Source organism: Pecten maximus, chromosome 8 (assembly GCF_902652985.1).
Source record: "Pecten maximus chromosome 8, xPecMax1.1, whole genome shotgun sequence".
In the NCBI taxonomy this organism is placed as follows: domain Eukaryota; kingdom Metazoa; phylum Mollusca; class Bivalvia; order Pectinida; family Pectinidae; genus Pecten; species Pecten maximus.
In genome coordinates this window covers 3,056,161-3,077,491 of record NC_047022.1, presented here as the reverse complement: position 1 = coordinate 3,077,491, position 21,331 = coordinate 3,056,161, and the positions used below count along the sequence as shown (strand labels likewise).

The window sequence follows — 21,331 nt, the reverse complement described above, 5'->3', positions numbered from 1 at the left end:
TGATTGATGAATTGATAAATCGATGAGTTTTTATTGTTATTTCAAGGTTTTGCACTTTTCCTATCTTGAATATGGGTCAAGAGTTACTTTATAGGGACAAAGACTTTCATAGAGGAAGAGCTTCAGAGCTAGACAGACATGTAAATTAATGTGGGTGGTATAGTCAGTTATTGGGAAAATATGAGTATTTTATAGCGGTTGATAAATGATTGAAGCTGATATATTCTGTAGGTAACGATAGAAGGTAGTGTGTCCTCCTTTATAAAGTCAATCAATGTGTCATTCTTGTCCATGCACTTATAGCCGGCCCCATGACAATAATCAGCAAATACACAAGTCATAAATTCCATACAGCGAAACAAATCGATGTATATTTAGAATTTTGATCACGTGATTATGTAACCCTATATATACAACTGAGGTAACGACACTAACCACAGGAAGCCATTCTGTCGCTTTGTTTACACAAAAGGTATTCGAGAAAAAAATGTCTTAAGTCAGAAACGTCGGTGTCATTATGACTAGATCCACTGTATACCCTACATCCTTAGTAACGGTAGGTACTCAGATATCAATATACTTATTAAATAGTGCATGCTTTAATGTCGTGTACAAATTGTAGAAATAATTTGTCATATTAACAAACTTCCTTGTATGTAGCAGTACGTGTATGTAGTCTCCTTGAGTACAAAGTTTTGAAAGTTTGGGGAATTTCAGGTCAGAGTCACTTACCTTCGTTTTACTGGTGGTATACCGAAGCAAAGTAAAAATAAACATGTATTCACTATTCCGAATAAAGAATAACTATCCAGCTTTACTTTTATGTAATGCGATAATATGACAGACGAATGGGTCAGGTTAACATACTTCCTTGTTTGTAGTATTTAGCGTTGGGTTGATGGCGGATATTGACTTTGTAAATGACTCATCGCACAACCATTTGTTTCTTTTATGCTGATAATAATGTCATGATCTTTTCTCATTAAAATCTATTACAGTATATGACTATATCTTAGCAGACATTTCTCAGGATGTTACAGAAATGACCAGCTCTATACTATTTCGGTAGAGGATATACAAACAACACCTGCCACCTCAATTTGATCTCAACTCCCTGTTATGGCATGGTAAGAGTCTTTTTATAAACGCATGACTTGACATTTATGATTGAAGAACGTAATTTAAAACATAGGAATGAATCAATCAGATAAGCATTATACCATATACACAATGTTTATTCGATTGATAGCAACACACATGATTCGGAATAAACAAAACAGTTTGCTGGTTTAGTTAGGTTTATTTTGTTTAACGTCCTATTATAACAGCCAGGGTCATTTAAGGACGTGCCTGAGTTTGGAGGTGGAGGAAAGCCGGAGTACCCGAGAGAAACCTCTTACCTACGGCCAGTACCAGGCAACTTCCCCACGAGGGTTTCGAGGGTTTTCGAAGTGTCGGGACATTTTAACCACTCGGCCACCGCGGCCCCAAACAGTTAGCTATATGATTGATAATATTTATCGCAGACTAGCCCGCACACCATCATTATTGCCGTTTTACTACAGTCGTGTCTGGTGTAATTGACCACGGTTGAATATTAATTGGATTGTGCTGCTGACAACAATGTGAATCGGTAGCCCACATAATAACTAAAGGAATGCTCAATGTGAGTAATGTACGAAATGACCTGGTTACACAAATATCATTATGTATCAAGTTCATTCAGTACTTAACGCTTCAGATTACTGGCCAAGTTATAACAATTTAATATTGTTGAAGCTGGCCGATACGGAAACCCTGGTCAGTCAACCGCTCGGGATGCATTCATTCTATACAAAATCCTCTCCCTCTATTGTAAAGCCCAATGCTATGATCCTAGTCACAATGTAACCCTACGAGATATCCAAAAACTTGTAGCAACATCAGATTCAATAAAATTAAAACAGGCAAGGACGGTGTTATGTTTAAACACAACATTTCATATACATTCAGCTAGCCAACCGAAGTTTTCGTCATTCAGAAAAGAACTGTAATAACATGATAGGTACACAAAAGAACAGAGTCATGCAAATAGAATAATAACATACCGTATACATAATTGTATATGTTTTATAAATAATTAATAATTATTATTATTTTTTTTTTTTTCAGATTATAAATCTTCTTCCAGCATGGCTTCAAACATACCTAGCGAGGTTATTGGTATCCATAACAACATGGTTTTGGAACTAAGTGACAGTATAACAGGTCCAGAGTTAGAGAAGTTGAAACATCTTCTGGAGGACGATCCACTTACTTTGGCTGATAAGAATATGATAAACACAGTGCAGGAGCTATTTACTTGTCTCAGGGACAAATCCTTTATTTTCTATGGCGACTACGAAAAATTAGAACCAAAACTGAAGTTATTAAAACCGTCACTGTGTTTTATCTTAAATCAGTACAAAAGGAAATCAGCAAAATACTCAAACCGGAAATGGAAAAAGATAGAGGTAAATATTAGTTACACATGTCGATTGTATCGTACCTATATTTTTAAAAGCCTCAGCGCGCGAAGCGCGCTCGGCAAAGATCGGCCGGAGGCCGGTCTTTGCCGAGAGGCTTTTAATCTGTTTTTGCCCCTCTAAAACGGAAGTAACTGTAAACCGGAAATCGCGCTTTCGAGATCTCGCGGGTTTTATGAATAAAAAACATAAATAAACTGATTTCAAGAGCTAAAATCGAGAGAATTCTCATACAATAGATATTTTATTATAAAAGTAAATGTGCAGTTGAAGTTCTATAGTATTTTAGTAGAAATATCTGTCGGACAGTTGGATTCGGTTCGAGATTAGGCCGGAAATCGACAAGGTGTCATGGTTGCCAAGTAGTGAAAGCAGGCGCTCGGTGATAGAGAGGAGAGAGTTTGTTTTGCGGGAACAATTTGAAAGGTAAGTTCGTTTATAAGTGTTTATATCAGCTAATTTTAGTCTTCTTATGCCACTTGCATCTTTAAATAAGGATATAATGGACTATTCAGGTAAGATAGAAGACTATTTGTGCTGACTTGAACGTTCATTGATAAAGTTTATTGAATGAAGTGATACTGAACCGATCATATTTATGTTTACATACACTTCGGAAGGCTCAGTTGCGGTAATTTGAATATAGAATATTAATTGAAATAATAACTGGAAGTCTAGCAAGAAAGTGCGGAGAAAAATGTTCATCCAGACTCTTTGTTATTCTTTGTTAGATACAATTATTGCTTAAAATTTCTAAAACTTTTTACATTGAAAATTGAAATGTGTGCATCACAGAATATTACTACTGGAGTCAACAGACGACAGTTTCGTTGTTCCAGAAGTTCTTGCTTGTAGTTTTTGTTGCATTTCGGTGTATTGCCGTTAATTGGAGAATGGATATATCTAAATTGGGTATATTCTAGAGCAAATAACTTCTCTTTCGGTCGCTCGGATTACCACTAAATTACACAGTTTAGAACATATATACTTTTAAAGAGATAATTTGATGATTGACTTCTTTCACTATATTGATTAGTCATTTTAAAAGGTTAATGAATCCAAAGAGAAATTTTGTATCATTTGAAATTAATAGTTCTATCTTTAATTTATAACACACTTATATGCTTGCAAAGTTAAAAATTTAAAACTTGTATTTTGCAGATTCAACAAAAAAGAAAAGTTACTGTAATTACAGGATGGACATACACTTAAAGCCACATACCCCTGTACCGGTATATCAATGTTTACATTTTGAGCTTTTTACAGTTTTCGGACTTGATGCATACCTACCAGATTGATGTGAATCAGAAACTTAAAGAAAATGTATATTTATGAAAGTATACGGGGAATTCCAAAAAATAATAACTGTGGCTGCTGGACCAAGTTTTTCTGAAAATTAGCCCCACAATGCAACTGCTGGTTTTACAGCCCATACAAAATGGCGGAACGAAGCAAGCGTGGAACTGCAAAAACGCAGACAGAGTCTGCCAAAAAAAAGACAAAAAAATTGTGTGGAATCTGCAAAACCCAAGTATTTTCTTAGGAAAGGAAATGATTCACTGGAACTTAATGAGAGAAGAAAACGGACTAGACTCGAATTCCGATTTTTCTGGACGTCTATTTGATTGCTGGTTTGCTTTTGAACATTGTCAACTTTACCGATCTATGATTTTATTAATATGTTGTTTGCATTTTACTACATTATAGAATAAAGGATTTAAATGTTAACTATGTTTGTTTATTTTGTTCAGTTACCTGTGTATTACGTGAATATTCTGTTAATATGTTTAAATGAAAGCATTATTATTTATTTTATACACTGATGTCTCTTGGACTCCCTCGGTCAAGCGTCCAGGCCAGTAGTCATTTTAATGTTAGGAGAGCGTGAATGAGCATCTTGGATTGCCATTAATGCATGTGTGCAACTAGAATTTCAGGTTGTTCGGGAGTATGTAGCTTTAAAGACGTCCGAGTATACGTAGGACACTAAAATTTTGAATGGTAAATATCTCTTGAGATTAGTCATTAGTGATGCATAAAACAACTACATGATTTTCATGTCTTTGAAGATATTTTTTAATGAATCTATCCAGCAGCTTTGCTGCATTTTCTTGTTTGTTTGTGTATATTTCAAAAATAGTTTTATTGTTTTAAGCAATGTGGTACATTTAATGAGAATTTAATTAAGATGGGTTCATCGGAACATGCTATTGTTTTTTGTTTTTGTTTTTTGTTTTTTAATTATACAGGCTAAATGCCTGTTCATGCAAACAGTTTACCCATAATTATGGAGTTTGACCTGATTGTAGCTAAACACTAAAATAAAATAGTCCCTACAAGAAAAAATATTCTTCAATGTTTGAAGTTTTCAAAACGTTTGAATACCACAAAGAGTAGCACTATGATTCATTTACAGCAGAAAACATCGTTATTGCAATGGATAAGTCGGTATATCATACCAGGGAAGGATCGGAAGCAGCATTCTTAGACTGTACAGTGGAACCTCTACCGGAAAGCATTGTTTGGAAAAGTGACAAAAGTGTACGACCAACGAAAACAGTTCTTAATAACAATCGTAAATTCTACTATAGCCCAACATCTCCTACACTTGTGATAAGAGACCCGAACAAAGCAAATGATGAAGCCAACTACCAATGCACAGCAAAAGCCAATGGAAAATCAGTTGATGGTGAAATTGTGCAACTACAATTTGGTGAGTATCAAATTTAGGGTTTTATTTGAAGAACCAGAACAGTATATCGGTAAGGGTTAATTTCGTTCTTAAATCGACTTTGAGTGTTTTAAAATAAAACAGAAATAAAAGCTTGCATTTTTAAATCGCGTTTCCTACCACTTCACACTTTAAAACACTGCCGGATTTGCATCGAATAAAGATTGCAATAAATATTGCATGATAAAATTCTACCTGGAGCCATTAATCACATTGACATGTTCAGCTGTTGGTCTAAGACACCTGATGCTTATAAGTATAAAAGAAAGATTTACAAAAGTTTTAAACACCTTTGAGTAGTTTTTGTTCTCTTTTGATGGGCCGCGGTGGCCGACTGGTTAAGGTGTCCCGACACTTTATCACTAGCCCTCCACCTCTGGTTTGCGAGTTCGTTCGTGGGGGCAGTCATCTTTTGTTTTACAGTTGATGATATTGCATCATCAATATATCAGTACGCATGTAATAATGTAACGACATGGGTGTCTGCCATTGTATCAGAACTCGCAAGTCTATCTAGAAAGTTTAGATTGAGGCTTAACCATCCAACAGAAGATGCTAATCTTTAAATAAATTCGTCAAGATCATGATGTTAGGAGAGTAGAATTGGAAGGAGGCAAAGCACGTGGATATTAAGATCTACCAGATATCAGTCAGTGAATCATATTTAACAACACATGAGTCCAAAGTGCTTAAATATCTTAATTTATTCTAGTATATCCCTTCTGGAGTTGTATAGTATGTAAGTGATATTGGAGATTAATTCTTTTTTTTATATATATAATAAAGAAAAATGATGGCATCTTTGATTAATTGGATACGATGAAGTTATAATGACTTAAACTACCTAAAAAATATTTTGCACTGGTTTCACATATTCCGAAAAAAACCCAGATCAATGGTTTTCTTGATAATTTAATTTGTCAACTGTAACTGTAAGAAACATAAAAGTAAGAAAATTGAATTGTAAACGCATTTATTTTTTTTCCTTCAGCTGTTGTAAAAACAAAATTGGATGAACCTTCAACAAATATTACAGGTACAAGCGAGGATTTCCCAAACAGGTATCAATACTTTGTCAATGTAGATTAAAATATTTCGGATGCAAGTAAAAGTTCTATCAAAAACTGTGACAGTTCAAAATATATCATGACGTCATAATATTTGACAATGATATTATGTCATACATCAAAAATGGAACAATTAAATGTTTGATTCCGTTTGATTTTGTTTTAAACATTTCAAACTGCCAAAATGTAAATTTTCTGGAGTGATAAAAATATTAATGATTTAATTTCATTTAATGTGCTCCCAATAAATAAATAAATAAATAAATAAATAAATAAAAAATTGATCAGATAGATAAATGAATAAAAACTTCATGAAAATATCTAAAATTATAACTCCTTTAAGATCGCATATTCATATATTCATATATATATGATTTATACAAAATCATTTACAAGAACCATAATTCAACCCTTCTGAATCCAAATGGTACACCAGGGTACAGTGCAAAAAGCGAACCAATGCTCCTACACATTATATATTTGAGGTTATTATTTTTATTTCAATTGTTACAGGGGCCAGTTGTCTGCATCAGCATTCGAACTGAATCAGCAAAAACAAGGTATTTATGATTATGATGATACTGTATTCCTCGTCTTTAATTAAAATAGGTCGGAACATCCGATCGTTAGGAATGTGCTATCAAGGATAACCTAAATAAGTGTGATGAAAGTTCCCGAAAAGGTATCACCAGGATATGATTGTCGTGATCTAGGTATGTGTACATATAACCTTTCAATTATATGGATGAAAAAGGAGACTTTGATACTTTAATCGTTATACTTTATATGCAGAACATAGAAGATTAAAATCAATTGTTTGCTTTATAACTGTAGTTCTAGAGAGTCAGTAACGATGTCGATAAAAAAAAAGAGAATTTGTTAATGATACATACACAAACCCACGATATTCCACAAAAAGCATTTATGGCCTTGGCTCCGAGGATATATGAAGGTTTATACCCGAAGGTATTATATTTCCTTGGTGCTTGCAACCAGGGTCATAACTTGTTGAATAGTAAAAAAGAAAAATATTATATCCTGAAAAAGAATTATGAGATATGAAATCATTTTTATTATATATCTCAGTGATCCAAGTCGTCCGATTGATACGATTCCAAACTCTTGACGTATTATTCTGTACGAAAACGTGTTTTGTTTCTGTACGAAAACATGTTTTGTTTCTGTACGAAAACTTGTTTTGTTTTTGTTTGTCTAACTGTTGTAAACAACAGGAAGGGGGGCAACTCCGCGTAGAATGAGGGTGACCACAGGACATAATAATACATCGTATAAAATCATGTCATACATGTAAGATTATCTTGTTGGCAGTACGCATAAATTATATAGTTCCGCTTAGTTGAAGATATGTCAGGTTTCTATACGTTCTATGCGTTCTTTGCTTTTTTCAATTATTACATGAAAACTACCTCGAAGTATTTGCTATAAAAAACAATCAACATGCCTATCCAGTATTTTAGCTTTGTTTGTTTTTGTTTCATTTTCGAAATCAGATAAAGAAAACCAAAGCACTGAACACACTGGAAGGTCATACTCTGATACAAGAACTCGGGGACAGAAACGGTCTAGCAGGTACACCGTGTTTTCCTTTTTTTTATTTCACGTGCCCGAAGGATGCTGAAATTGGGCTGAGTTTCAAGGTCACAGGAGTCGAGTTTGCTTCTCAATAATGACCCAAGCTACTTTTATTGGGCTGTAGTATTCTCGTAAGAAGGACGACCAAGTTTGTTTTAATTGGTGGTATTCACCTACTTCCAAGCTCACAGTGATCATATGTGTTTAAAAGACTTCTGATTTATTATCAAAATCTCCAAAGTAGCGATATTGGTCCTGTTACAAAATGGTGAGCAGAGCTACCAAGTTTTTTTTCAAAAGAATGCCTTGAAAAAAATGTGCGATTTAGGCCCATTGACCTAATGTATAAATTTTGTGATGGTTTCAATAATGTCTTATTTTCATATGAACTTTACTTGATTTAAAACAGTTGCAAACAATATTATACCAAACAACATCAATCACGCATGTTGGCCCGGATTGAAGCGTGTATGGACTCTCACTATGGGAGGAAACCAGAATACCCGGCAAAAACCCACGTGGTCGAGTTGGTGACCCAAACCTTTTTCACGTCGGAACAGGAAATCGAACCCCGGTCGTCTAGGTGTGCTACCACTGTGGCAACCGACCATAAATATTTCCATATGTATATAGTATATATTTTGATATTATATAGAAGTAGATAATAAGGATCTAGTAATTTTGAGTTCGTTGATAGATTGCGGTTATATATTCTCCTTTAGCATGACTATCCAAATACACCTGTGTGCTAGATGGGCAGGTAGGTCGTTGATGATGTGGTTGTAAACATTGTTTGCGTAATATCCTAAACCTAAAACTAGATGTAAGCTGATCTAGCTTGGATTTTATTAAAAACGAAAATAAATGTCGATATTTGTTTTCTTATCAAGTTCTCCGCAGAGACATGAAATCAAAACGAACTACGTTACCTCGCGTTTAATCACTCGCCGTCGAGGTGAGAAATGTCGGGTATTAACTGGAGAATCCATACCGAATATCCCATTAAAATGTTTCAAACAAACATAAACTTCAAAACAACAAAATTACGCAATATAAGTTGAAAGTCCGTGATGACACTGAGTTAGCCTATTTTCCAATCAACACTAATCAGCGAGCAATAAGTATATCTTATATAAAGTACGAGGAAATACGAAACGAACTATAATTGATACGGCTATGTTTTACGAAACCAACGTGTTTCTTTGTTATTTTAAAAGTGCGGAGCTCACCCCGCAGTTAGGTACAACAGGAATTAGATTAAACATGTACATTTACTAATGATATATAGATTACACAGATCTAGTTCATACCACGACACATTCTAGTGTGGACCACCATATTGTACTAAATAATATATAAATTACACAGATCTAGTCCATATTACGACGCATTCTAGTGTGGACCACCAAATTGTACTAAATAATATATAGATTACACAGATCTTGTCCATACTACGACACATTCTAATGTGGACCACTCAATTGTACTAAATAATATATATATTACACAGATCTAGTCCATACCACGACACATTCTAGTGTGGACCACCAAATTGTACTAAATAATAGATAGATTACACAGATCTTGTCCATACTACGACACATTCTTAGTGTGGACCACCAAATTGTACTAAATAATATATAGATTACACAGATCTTGTCCATACTACGACACATTCCTAGTGTGGACCACCCAATTGTACGAAATCGCACAATGTGGTCATTGTCTTTTTGCGATCCCATAGCTCTCTCAATGGTCGATTGAAATCTTTTGAAAGATCTTGAAATTTCTTTATTTAGTTCTCAGTTACTTCTTAATAAAAATATGTCTAACTGTTAAACATTGCTGGAATTGAAATGTGTTGTCATTGGAGATGATAGTAACAATTTTACAATGTTAAATGTAACTATTATTTCAGACAGTTCCAGTTATTTCCAATTGTATTTTCGTTATTTTATTTTTTGCGATATTTTTCCCATTCCAGTACAACATGTCTCAGCGGAAAAAGAGGTAGGCAATGTATTAACAATGTAATATGTCAAATAATATACTAAATACATCATTATGTAGTATATATTCATATATTCATCTTCAACAATATATAAATGTGTTCAAGAAAAACATCATCAAGGATTATTATTCCTTTTAATGCCTAGTTTAAAAAAAAAAAATAATCAAAATAAAACAGTATTGTTTGCCAGCAGCCACTGTTAGCCATACCGACCAATGTGACAATGTATTGTTTGTTTCCAGCCACAGTTAGCCACACCGACCAATGTAACAATGTTTTGTTTGTTTCCAGCCACTGTTGGCCATATTGACCAGGGTTGTCGGATGTCCTTTCTCGTTAACAATGACATTGACATTACAAGAAAAGAGTCAGAATCTGACATTTCAGACGCATTTGCCAAAGTTACACGTCAGAAGGGACGGGTGATGCAGGCTAACCTGACGAAGAGTACGTATCTAGATCTGATGCACAAAAGTATTAGTGGAAGAAATAGTTATAAGAAACATAATCATTTTTAAAGATCGAATCTTAGCAAGCGTCAATAATACAACACAAAAGTGGTCACGTGACATTTGTAATCACATGTTAGTAGCAAGGTCCTGTCGTACATAACAATTGTAATCGACCGTTTTTCCTTAGGTCCTATCGATAGGTAAAGTAATATATACAATTAATGGTCACGTGACTATTGTAATCGACCGTTTTTCTTTAGGTCCTATCGATAGGTAAAGTAATATATACAATTAATGGTCACGTGACTATTGTAATGACTGTTTTTCTTTAGGTCCTATCGATAGGTAAAGTAATATATACAATTAATCGTCACGTGACTATTGTAATCGACTGTTTTTCGTTAGGTCCTATCGATAGGTAAAGTAATATAATACAATTAATGGTCACGTGACTATTGTAATCACACGTTTGTTGTTTGGCCCTATCGATAGGTATAGTAATATAACACAAACAATGACCGCATAACAAATGGAATTACTTGTACGTAGTTAGTCCCTGTAATTATGTTCAGTAATATAACACAAAGCTCAAGTAATTAATGAAATGATACACCTGTAGGTAAGTACAATCGTACTGTTTGATGACATGGTACAAGCAATGGCCATGCTTGTTTGAAGTAGTATCATATAAAAGTTACATGATCGGAATAGAGTAGGTTTTTTTCATCAATTATACGACGAAACAAGGACATAAATGTAATATCTTGAAAAAGAAATTAACGAGGTTGAATATACTTTATGATTTGTTTTCAGAATGTATACAAGTGTGTATATATATCACGGCTGCTAGAAATCTATCAGAACCATCTTCTGTACATCTGGCTGAAGAGTTCAAGAATTATCTACTGGATGGCAAGATTCAATTAACTGACGAACTATGTACTGTGTTAGATGTAGAAAAAGATAGTTTCCAGATAACACCTCAAAATATACCTCAGGATGGTACGTACATACAGTAAAACTCGGATAAATTGAAGTCGACGGGACCAAGCAAAATATTCGACTTATCCGATGGTTCGACTTATCCGTGTTTGTATACGGAGACAAAACCCGACTATCATCGGTTGTATGCAGAACAAGTGCTTGCATGATAACATAGTAGAAAATAAGCAATACATAATAACAAAGAAATTAATTAATTGTACATGATAACAATTATTCCTTTATCTAATAAACAATATTGTGCACAGTTACAGATAAAAACAAAGTTCATGCGTAAAATAGTCTTTGACATAGACACACGATTTACACACGGGAGTCGCAAATGACAGCATAATATTCTATGAAAACGTTACATATATTATAAGAATATAAATGTATGTATTGTACTCATAATATTTATCTTTAAATCCGTTTATATTGTTCTCCAATATAACAATATTAAACAATAAACAGTCCGGGAAAATTGATCGACCGTACGCGTACCGTATGCTGATTTTGTATCAAAGGTGAAGGCCGCGGTCAGTGTTTTATCGGCTGCATAATCATGCATTGCCACAATCTTTTGAACAGAGTAAAAACATCCCGCATATCATTGTTACTATTGCATCGTCGTATTCAGAATTTAGGCATATATAGATAAATCAATGACAGACAGGTATTTTTCTTTGCATTTTTCGATGGAAGATATGTAATTTATCATTTACTTTTTCCTTATTTTTTTCGGCGGCCTTGTGCATCAAAACAGTAAACGGAACACATATTGGTTTGTAGACTAAAACGTGCACATTTTATTCTTAGTTATGTATACCTGAACGTTTTACTTCACCTGAGCACCTGTATAAACAATTGGATGATGCGTAACCGACAGCCGGAAACTAATAATAGGCTCTGTTTACACCGTTACGGGTGATCGGTCACACTCGGTCAATCAGACGAGGCCAGCAAATTTTACCTGAGACAGCATGACGCCTCGATGTTCGACACAAAAATGGAAATTTTGGTATAGTTTAGAAGGAGGGGACCACAAAATATATTCGACACAACCGCAGTATTCGATTCAACAGTGTTCGAGTCATCCGTGCTTAATTTACTAAGATAAAGAAGGGAAAAAATCGGGACCGAACGAAACGTTCGACTCATCCGATGTATTCGATTCAACCGTGTTCGACACAAGTGAGTTTTACTGTACTTATAATTTCAAGATATTGATATAATTGTGATTTGAGAAAAGGACTCTGGTCTGTTTCTACTTTTTCAGTTTAATCTGATGTTATTAAACCGTATATATAATACGTGTAACACTTTTATCTAATACCATACTCGCATAACGAGCATGTCCCTTTGGTGGATGATTACTGAGATAATTTTATCTAATACAACTTTACACCTGTGTACGTATAAGTTTTTTTAAACTAGTCTTATAGTTAACATCCTTTACCAAAAAACTCCCCCCCCAAAAAAACCAAACAATAAATACAAAAAAACATCTCAACGGCGACGTTATACTACTTAGTGTTACAACTGATAATCTAACATTTACATATTACTAAAGTCCAAAAAGAGGTAAAGTGTGTTTTGTTACGCAAAGTTAGTAAAGTAGTTACTTTTTTTCCGCTGAAAGCTGGGTTACATTGATTTAAGAAACAATTGAGTATTTTTTCTTTTTTGTTGCAGTAATGAGTTTTGTGTTAATACCAAATTTGTAATTCAACTCTCGCTGTCAGTATGTTTGCCTTTTCATCTTTTTTTAAAGATACTACCAACAAACCATACGTCCTTTAGATGCAATGGAAACTGACTGACTACGAACGATCCCATGCCTTGATATAATGTGTACTGATGACGCGAGCATGACGGTTTGATAAGTTGCGAAATACAGTGATAAAATATTAATTGCCCAATGACCATTTTCCACTTTTATTATCATTTACAAGCCGTTTATAAAGGCATTCCATCAAACATATCGGCTGTCGTGGAAGAAAAAAATCAAGAGTATCTGTTTCAGCGCAATAGTCCCTTAATGTAACATTTTTTTTACTTCTTTGCTGATTAAAAATATTACGGTAGACTATTATATATTTCCTATACCTCAATGGGACGTAGCTGTTAGGGCACCTTTCTCCGACTATTTTGGATCACCAGCCTAGTCAAAATGTTGTTCATTAGTTTTGAGGTCGAGGAATTCCTTTGGTACAAGCAAGAAATAGATCGTGTTATATAATTTATGCCAAACCTTGGTGCCCGTCGCCCGTCCGTCATCGCATCCCAACTCGTACAAATGGTGCTGCTGCTGACACACCGGTGTGCTGAGGGACGTGACGAAATGGGTACATTTTGACTATATTGTTATGAACGACTTCATGATTGAAACTCGGCAAGGCTACCAATCATGTCTGACTGGTCGAGTCACCAGGTGGTAGAGGAGTATTTCACAATTCAAATTGTCAAAACTGTGGGGCTTACCCACCAATTTTAAATGTTTTAAATCCTTCTCCTACTGTAGACATGACAGAATTTGGCCCATAATTTGTCCTTGGGTGAGGGTAACCTGTATTTTATATAAACGGTTGGTCTGGCTTGCAAAGGCCTGGGGTGGGGGTTTGTGGAGGCAATCAAACCAATTCTGTGAAAATCCTTTTACTTGTAGGAATGAAAATGGTATATGCAAGTTTGATCTGAGGCATCCTTGGGTGAAGGGGAAACAATTTTAAATAAAAGATAGATCGTGCCTTCAAGGGGCCTGAGGGGTGGAGCGCAATAGGGGAAATATTGGAAACTCTTTTGTCCATATTGGGTCTGATGCATCCATAAGTAACGGGAATCAATTGGTGTAAACACCATGTCAAGCCACCAAGTATACCCATTAAAAAAATCCTCCTTATGCAGTATGAATAAAATGGCTTGATCCGTAATAGGACTGAAACATCATTTGATGAAGAGGGGCCACTTTTGAATACTAATTTATTCATTTATTGATTTTTGTTTTGACAAATTCTTTATGTATTATATTAAGTTTCTGCTGAATAAAGTTTGTATAGTTGATAGGTCTAAGAACTCTATGCCTGACGTGCGGAGCATAATTTATTTCTTAAAAATCATATTTATTTATTTTTTGTCCAAATGGTCTGATGCTTCATTGCATGGAAGGAAACCAATGTGGTATAAATAATCGGGCTAATGTCCTGGTACCTTAGAGAAGGGACAATTCAAGCCAATCCTGAACATCCCCTTTTGTTCAAATGACAGAATTTTGTTTGAATTTGGTCTGAAGCGTCAATGGGTATTAGAAATAAAATATTTCATAGACTTGATCTGAACTGTCAAATGGTTTGAAGTATAATTCCGATTACGGACACAAATTTTGCATAATAGGAGGGATTTGCACCCCAGGAGATGAACGGGCAGACCCCTACTGAATGGATACACGGATATGTATCAATTCATTTTTAGATCTTCAACTTCCTTGGACAACATAAATTGAATATGATTTAACTCAAAAGTCTACCCCTACCAATATGGCACGACCAAGTAAAGGAAATCAAAATTAGAAACCGTTGACTGCACTGTATGGTACACGTACGAAGAGCAGATTCGGAAATGCGAAACATATGTGTGATATAACTTTAATTGTTTTGTCATAATCACTGAATTAAACTGAATGAAACAGGCCCTCTGGACCTCTTGGGCACAGTTATGGGGTCAGAAATGTTTTGTTTAATTCCTTATTAGTCGAACAAGAAGTTTCGACAGATATTTTTGTCAGCGATGTATGGTTTTCTCGCCGCCTTTGGACTTGTGTTTGGAGACTGATCAATGAGAAAAGCAATGAATCATTTTTAAAATACAACTAACATATTTTCATGGATACACTTATATTTGTCGATGATGAAGCAACGGTACGTTTTGCCTTCATGGAGGGCATAAGAGCAGCATTTTCAAAATGATATCAATATATCTTATAAAAGTAGGAAATGCATTTACATTTTTTAACGGAGGTCAGTAAAGACTTTATGTGATGTCATTATGCTATGACACTGTACTGTATCTACTGCGTCTGGTTGTTCCATTTCATTGATGATTTTAACATCTAGCCCACCTGACATCCAGGTATCTACAAAACCGTCGCCATATGGCTGTAGCAAAGTAATACAAAAATAAATATATCAATCACATACACGATTGACGAAACGGATTGAATGAAACAATTTGTCTAATTAATTTATTTGTATTCTTATCATCAGGTTTACCATATGTGGACATAAGTCATGGCGAGTTCGCTGTTCCCGTCGGGAGGACGGCTATCATTCAAACCTACGTAATTGCATCAAAAGAGGTTAAATCAATTCAATGGTTTAAATTAGAAGATGATGACCACATTCCAATAGAAATAGACAACAAAATATATTTTGGAGGCTCTGTTCTTTCTCCTACATTAATCATCTGCGAAACAAACATCGACGATCAAGGACAGTATATGTGCTCAGCTACGAATGTTAATGGTACAGGTTGGAGCGACATATCAGTCTTATCCGTACCCTCAGGTAAGTTGGAATTTATTTAAAAACAGAATATACAGGTGTGTCATTTTTATAAGGTCTTGTTTAAGTCACTGTCACTAAAAATAGAAATGAGAATATACTTTAAAATATACATCATATAAGGCCCAAATTATATGCAATTTCAAATGTTAATCCACTGTGAATCTCAGATGAACAATAGGGATATGTAACGCTATGACAGGGCCGCTGATACTAAACATTAAACTTGAAATATGCTGCCAGACAGCAATTTTGCTTCCAGCGAATTCTGAGAATTAGGAAAGACAAACTTTATAAAGTTAAAATTGTCTTACTTTTAGATGTGCATTTATGCAATAGGTGTTTAAAAAGTTCCTAATGTCAGGGTCAAAGTCGTGGTTACTAAAAGTATAACTGAGAATATAATATCAACAAGCATCATGTAAGGCCAACAAGTGAGATTGGACATGCTCATATACATCAGTATGCAGATGTGAAATAGGGGTTTAAGAAGTGCATATGGTCAAGGCAGTTTTTTTTATTAAATTTCGGTTAAAATTCTGCCGGGTTGAAGGGTCAAAGGTAAAAAAGGTAGTTGTCAGTATTGCTAATAATTTGTATGTTTGCATATACGAGTTGACGCTAAGGTTAACCTCAAGTTAAGAGACATTAGAGTCATTAGATTAGATTTCACAATAGAGTCAGTTCTACACATTATGGAGTTTTAGGCATACAAACATTGGCCGTGATACACGACATGAAAAAACTTGTTATATCAACAGGCATTTACTTTCGCTGTAAGCAAAAAGTGTGCAGAGGTAAATAACGATCATATCATCAGTTGTATTTATTAGCAAACATGACGAGTTCTACGTTGTTTAATTAGTTAACAATACATATTTTCGAAACATTGAATTGGTCACGTGAAAAAGTTTAAATACGGCCATATGAATAAAGCATCCGTTTGCAATTACTTCAAGAAAATGATTACAGTCATTTCCCACTAGCTGCTGTCACTCCACGTGTCTATCATACGATTTGTACTGTAGCCCCCGTTCCATCGTCATTACGAATACACCCTTTTTAATGAATGATATTATCCCCTCTGAAATGATACGAATGCCATTTTTGTCGAATTGAGCGTCACTACTGCATTTAGTTATGTTATGTAACGTAATGTTCGCTTGCAAAAAGAAACTCATATAACGCCAATTCTAAGCATTTCTTTAATTAATGCCATTTTAAACTTACAATGCAGATAACAAATTCGGTATTATTAAACAACTTTTATCTCATGATTTTTTTTTAATTCATCTGTTAACAGATAATACTGAGCATTTTTGATATAATGTGGCGGCTGTCAGAACCTTTCTAAATGATACTATTAAATATGTTCGGTCAAAAATAAGAAATTGTTTGATGGTGTCTTATCACCAATAGATTTAATTTGCTCTGAATATAATATCGTGGAATGTTTCTGACTTTTCATTGAAATAAATCAAAATAATAATCATAGCTCTATGATAATTTCAGGTGAAACCGGGGCTCTCAAAGATACACCAATAAAGCAGAATATAGTGTCTGAAACCAAGCTGTTGAGCGAGTGGCGGTCTCCGTGTGACATCACCTGTGTATGCCCCACCACTGATGGTCAGGTGTGGACCGGCTGCTATTACACTTATACCTTAACTCTCTTGGATATGGCGGGTAAAGAAATGCAAAAGGTCAACCACAATACTGAGATCATGGACATAAGTATTTCACCATTGACTAACACACTTTGGGCTTGTGATTTGGAAAATAACATCAAAGAGCTCGTGTCAGGGAGACTAGAACACAGATTTAGTACCAAAGAGGAGCCATTGTGTATCTGTATTCCAGCCAGTGATCACGTCATTGTAGGGATGGCAAGACAACTAACAAAATTTACCGTGAAAGGTCAAGTAGTGCTTACTACATCGGCTACAAGGACGGGAAAAGCGTCGGTCGGGTCACCACACAAGATATCAGAGTGCCCAGTCACTCACAATATCGCTGTGGTTGATCTATATCACATGCATGGTGGCGGGAAGGGGAAGGCATGTGTTTTTGTTATGAATACAGATTTCAAGAAACTGTTTATGTTTGATGGTGATATATCTGAAATATATCAACACACATCACCGTCACGAGGTAGACAATTTTACCCCAGGAGTGTGGCGTATGACAGTGTGGGTAACCTAGTCATAGGGGACAGGAACAACAGCAGTGTCCTACTCGTGAGTGGGCGTGGTGAGTTCCTCAGGATCCTACACATAGATAATGGTTATATGCATGCGGTTGGTATAGATAGGTGTGATGTCCTGAGGGTGGTGTCTGATTGGACACATGTCAAAATATTGCAGTATGTGAAGTCCCATACTAACTAATTGGAAGCTGGCTGATGACAATATCACTCGATTAATAAACCAATATAATATCCGAACGCTTAACAAACGATACAATACTTTTACTGGAAATGTTTAATATCCATTGAACGCATCATTACTATGGTATACAGAAAAAAAACAATATAGCAAAGATTAGAAAGAAACATAACTAACTATTGATTGTAATACAACTATTAATTACTAGATCTGGAAATATTTGAATCGAGATCCTCAGGATTAAATGCAGAAAACTAAAGAACAAATGAATTAAAAGTGACAATGGTGTTTCATTTAGGAAATATACTCAGATCTGACAATATTTTATTGTATTTTTTTTTGATAGAGCATTCATAATTTGAAAGAATTCTCTTTATTTTCGTGTTTCATAGAAGTGGAACACAATATTGCGCCACTATATGGTTTTTTATTAGTCAGTGTGACGTAAAGATTCAAATTTACAGTAAAATTTGGTTATTGAAGGTAACTAAAACAATGATAAACATGTAGATAGACAAAGGATATCTTTTATGACCATAGAACACAAAGCATTATGTTCGATAGAAATAAGAAATGAAGTAACTTTATTCCTTTCATTGAATTATTGTCTCTTTGCCACAAATTATGTGATAATCTGATGGTAAAATATCATTAGATATAAAATTAGCATTGACCTTTGACAACATGACCTTGAATGTTGTAGATGACTTATTGTTAGATAGAAATATTTGCTCATGATGTTGTTACAAGACATACATCTATTAAAAGCTACAAGTTTGATCCTTGATCTTTGGCAAGACGACAGGGTGAGACCTATAGCGAGGTGACTTAATAAGTTTAATAAATCATCGTGGAGGAGATAAAAACTCCATGACCTTGACTTTAAATATCTTTCTGTTGAACTATAACAAATTTCATTGTTTATGACATAGGCAGAATATGTTTTCAAAATAGAAAATACAGAATTAAAAGTTAAGAACTTTCACTTTGATCAATATGGCAGACAATTGGTTAATTTACTTTGTACATTATTAGGATTAAATCTTGTGTGAATAGTTAAATGTCTTTTCGTTTATTGTATAATTTAATGTTTTGAAGCTTTTTCCATACATATCCCATATCAAATAAATGGTATATCAACCCTTTAATTTAAGTTTATGATTCCATCCACGCAAACAAATTTTATGCATATAGGATAATATACAGTAATTCATAATTCCTAACAGTAAAAGGAAAAATAAAACATGCAAAGTATTATGGGCTTCTGTCTTTATGTAGTTATTTCATACATTATTACTGGTCTATCTGTATCACTAACGATTGTAGATACATATAATAGGTCTCCCTAGTAACCGTATAATTACACTAGCCCTAGTGTGTCTGTATCTATAAAAAACTATAGATACATAGAACAGGTCTCCCTAGTAACCGTATAATTACACTAGTCCCAGTCTGTCTGTATCTATAACAACTATAGATACATAGAACAGGTCTCCCTAGTAACCGTATAATTACACTAGTCCCAGTCTGTCTGTATCTATAACAACTATAGATACATAGAACAGGTCTCCCTAGTAACCGTATAATTACACTAGTCCCAGTCTGTCTGTATCTATAACAACTATAGATACATAGAACAGGTCTCCCTAGTAACCGTATAATTACACTAGTCCCAGTCTGTCTGTATCTATAACAACTATAGATACATAGAACAGGTCTCCCTAGTAACCGTATAATTACACTAGCCCCAGTCTGTCTGTATCTATAACAACTATAGATACATAGAACAGGTCTCCCTAGTAACCGTATAATTACACTAGTCCCAGTCTGTCTGTATCTATAACAACTATAGATACATAGAACAGGTCTCCCTAGTAACCGTATAATTACACTAGTCCCAGTCTGTCTGTATCTATAACAACTCTAGATACATAGAACAGGTCTCCCTAGTAACCGTATAATTACAATAGCCCCAGTCTGTCTGTATCTATAACAACTACAGATACATAGAACAGGTCTCCCTAGTAACCGTATAATTACACTAGTCCCAGTGTATCTGTATTTCTTACAACTATAGATCCATATAACAGGTCTCCCTAGTAACCGTATCATTGCACTAGTCCCAGTCTTTCTGTATCTATAACAACTATAGATACATAGAACAGGTCTCCCTAGTAACCGTATAATTACACTATCCCCAGTCTGTCTGTATCTCTAACAACTATATATACACAGAACATGTCTCCCTAGTAACCGTATAATTACACTATCCCCAGTCTGTCTGTATATCTAACAACTACAGATACATATAACAGGTCTCCCTAGTAACCGTATAATTACACTATCCCCAGTCTGTCTGTATCTCTAACAACTATAGATACATAGAACAGGTCTCCCTAGTAACCGTATAATTACACTATCCCCAGTCTGTCTGTATCTATAACAACTATAGATACATAGAACAGGTCTCCCTAGTAACCGTATAATTACACTAGTCCCAGTCTGTCTGTATCTATAACAACTATAGATACATAGAACAGGTCTCCCTAGTAACCGTATAATTACACTAGTCCCAGTCTGTCTGTATCTATAACAACTATAGATACATAGAACAGGTCTCCCTAGTAACCGTATAATTACACTAGTCCCAGTCTGTCTGTATCTATAACAACTATAGATACATAGAACAGGTCTCCCTAGTAACCGTATAATTACACTAGTCCCAGTCTATCTGTATCTATAACAACTATAGATACATAGAACAGGTCTCCCTAGTAACCGTATAATTACACTAGTCCCAGTCTGTCTGTATCTATAACAACTATAGATACATAGAACAGGTCTCCCTAGTAACCGTATAATTACACTAGTCCCCAGTCTGTCTGTATCTATAACAACTATAGATACATAGAACAGGTCTCCCTAGTAACCGTATAATTACACTATCCCCAGTCTGTCTGTATCTATAACAAATACAGATACACAAAACATGTCTCCCTAGTAACCGTATAATTACACTATCCCCAGTCTGTCTGTATCCCTAACAACT

The 21,331-nt window shown here is 34.9% G+C and overlaps 1 protein-coding gene across 1 annotated transcript; it reads left to right on the top strand.

Annotated features, from left to right (window-relative positions):
* The first annotated feature begins 445 nt into the window (after positions 1-445).
* On the top strand, positions 446-19,520 carry LOC117333630. Its single transcript, XM_033893028.1, has 12 exons — positions 446-556; positions 999-1,127; positions 2,152-2,492; positions 4,921-5,217; positions 6,227-6,296; positions 6,816-6,862; positions 7,814-7,892; positions 9,880-9,905; positions 10,198-10,353; positions 11,172-11,360; positions 15,602-15,901; positions 17,411-19,520. The coding sequence occupies exons 3-12, from the start codon at positions 2,477-2,479 to the stop codon at positions 18,283-18,285; spliced, it is 2,055 nt and encodes a 684-aa protein (XP_033748919.1). The 5' UTR covers positions 446-556; positions 999-1,127; positions 2,152-2,476; the 3' UTR covers positions 18,286-19,520.
* The last annotated feature ends 1,811 nt before the right edge of the window (positions 19,521-21,331 follow it).

Coding starts and splice junctions, on each gene's coding strand:
- LOC117333630 (XM_033893028.1), top strand. Junction 5,218..6,226: donor AATTGTGCAACTACAATTTG/GTGAGTATCAAA, acceptor TTTTTCCTTCAG/CTGTTGTAAAAACAAAATTG. Junction 7,893..9,879: donor GGACAGAAACGGTCTAGCAG/GTACACCGTGTT, acceptor TTCCCATTCCAG/TACAACATGTCTCAGCGGAA.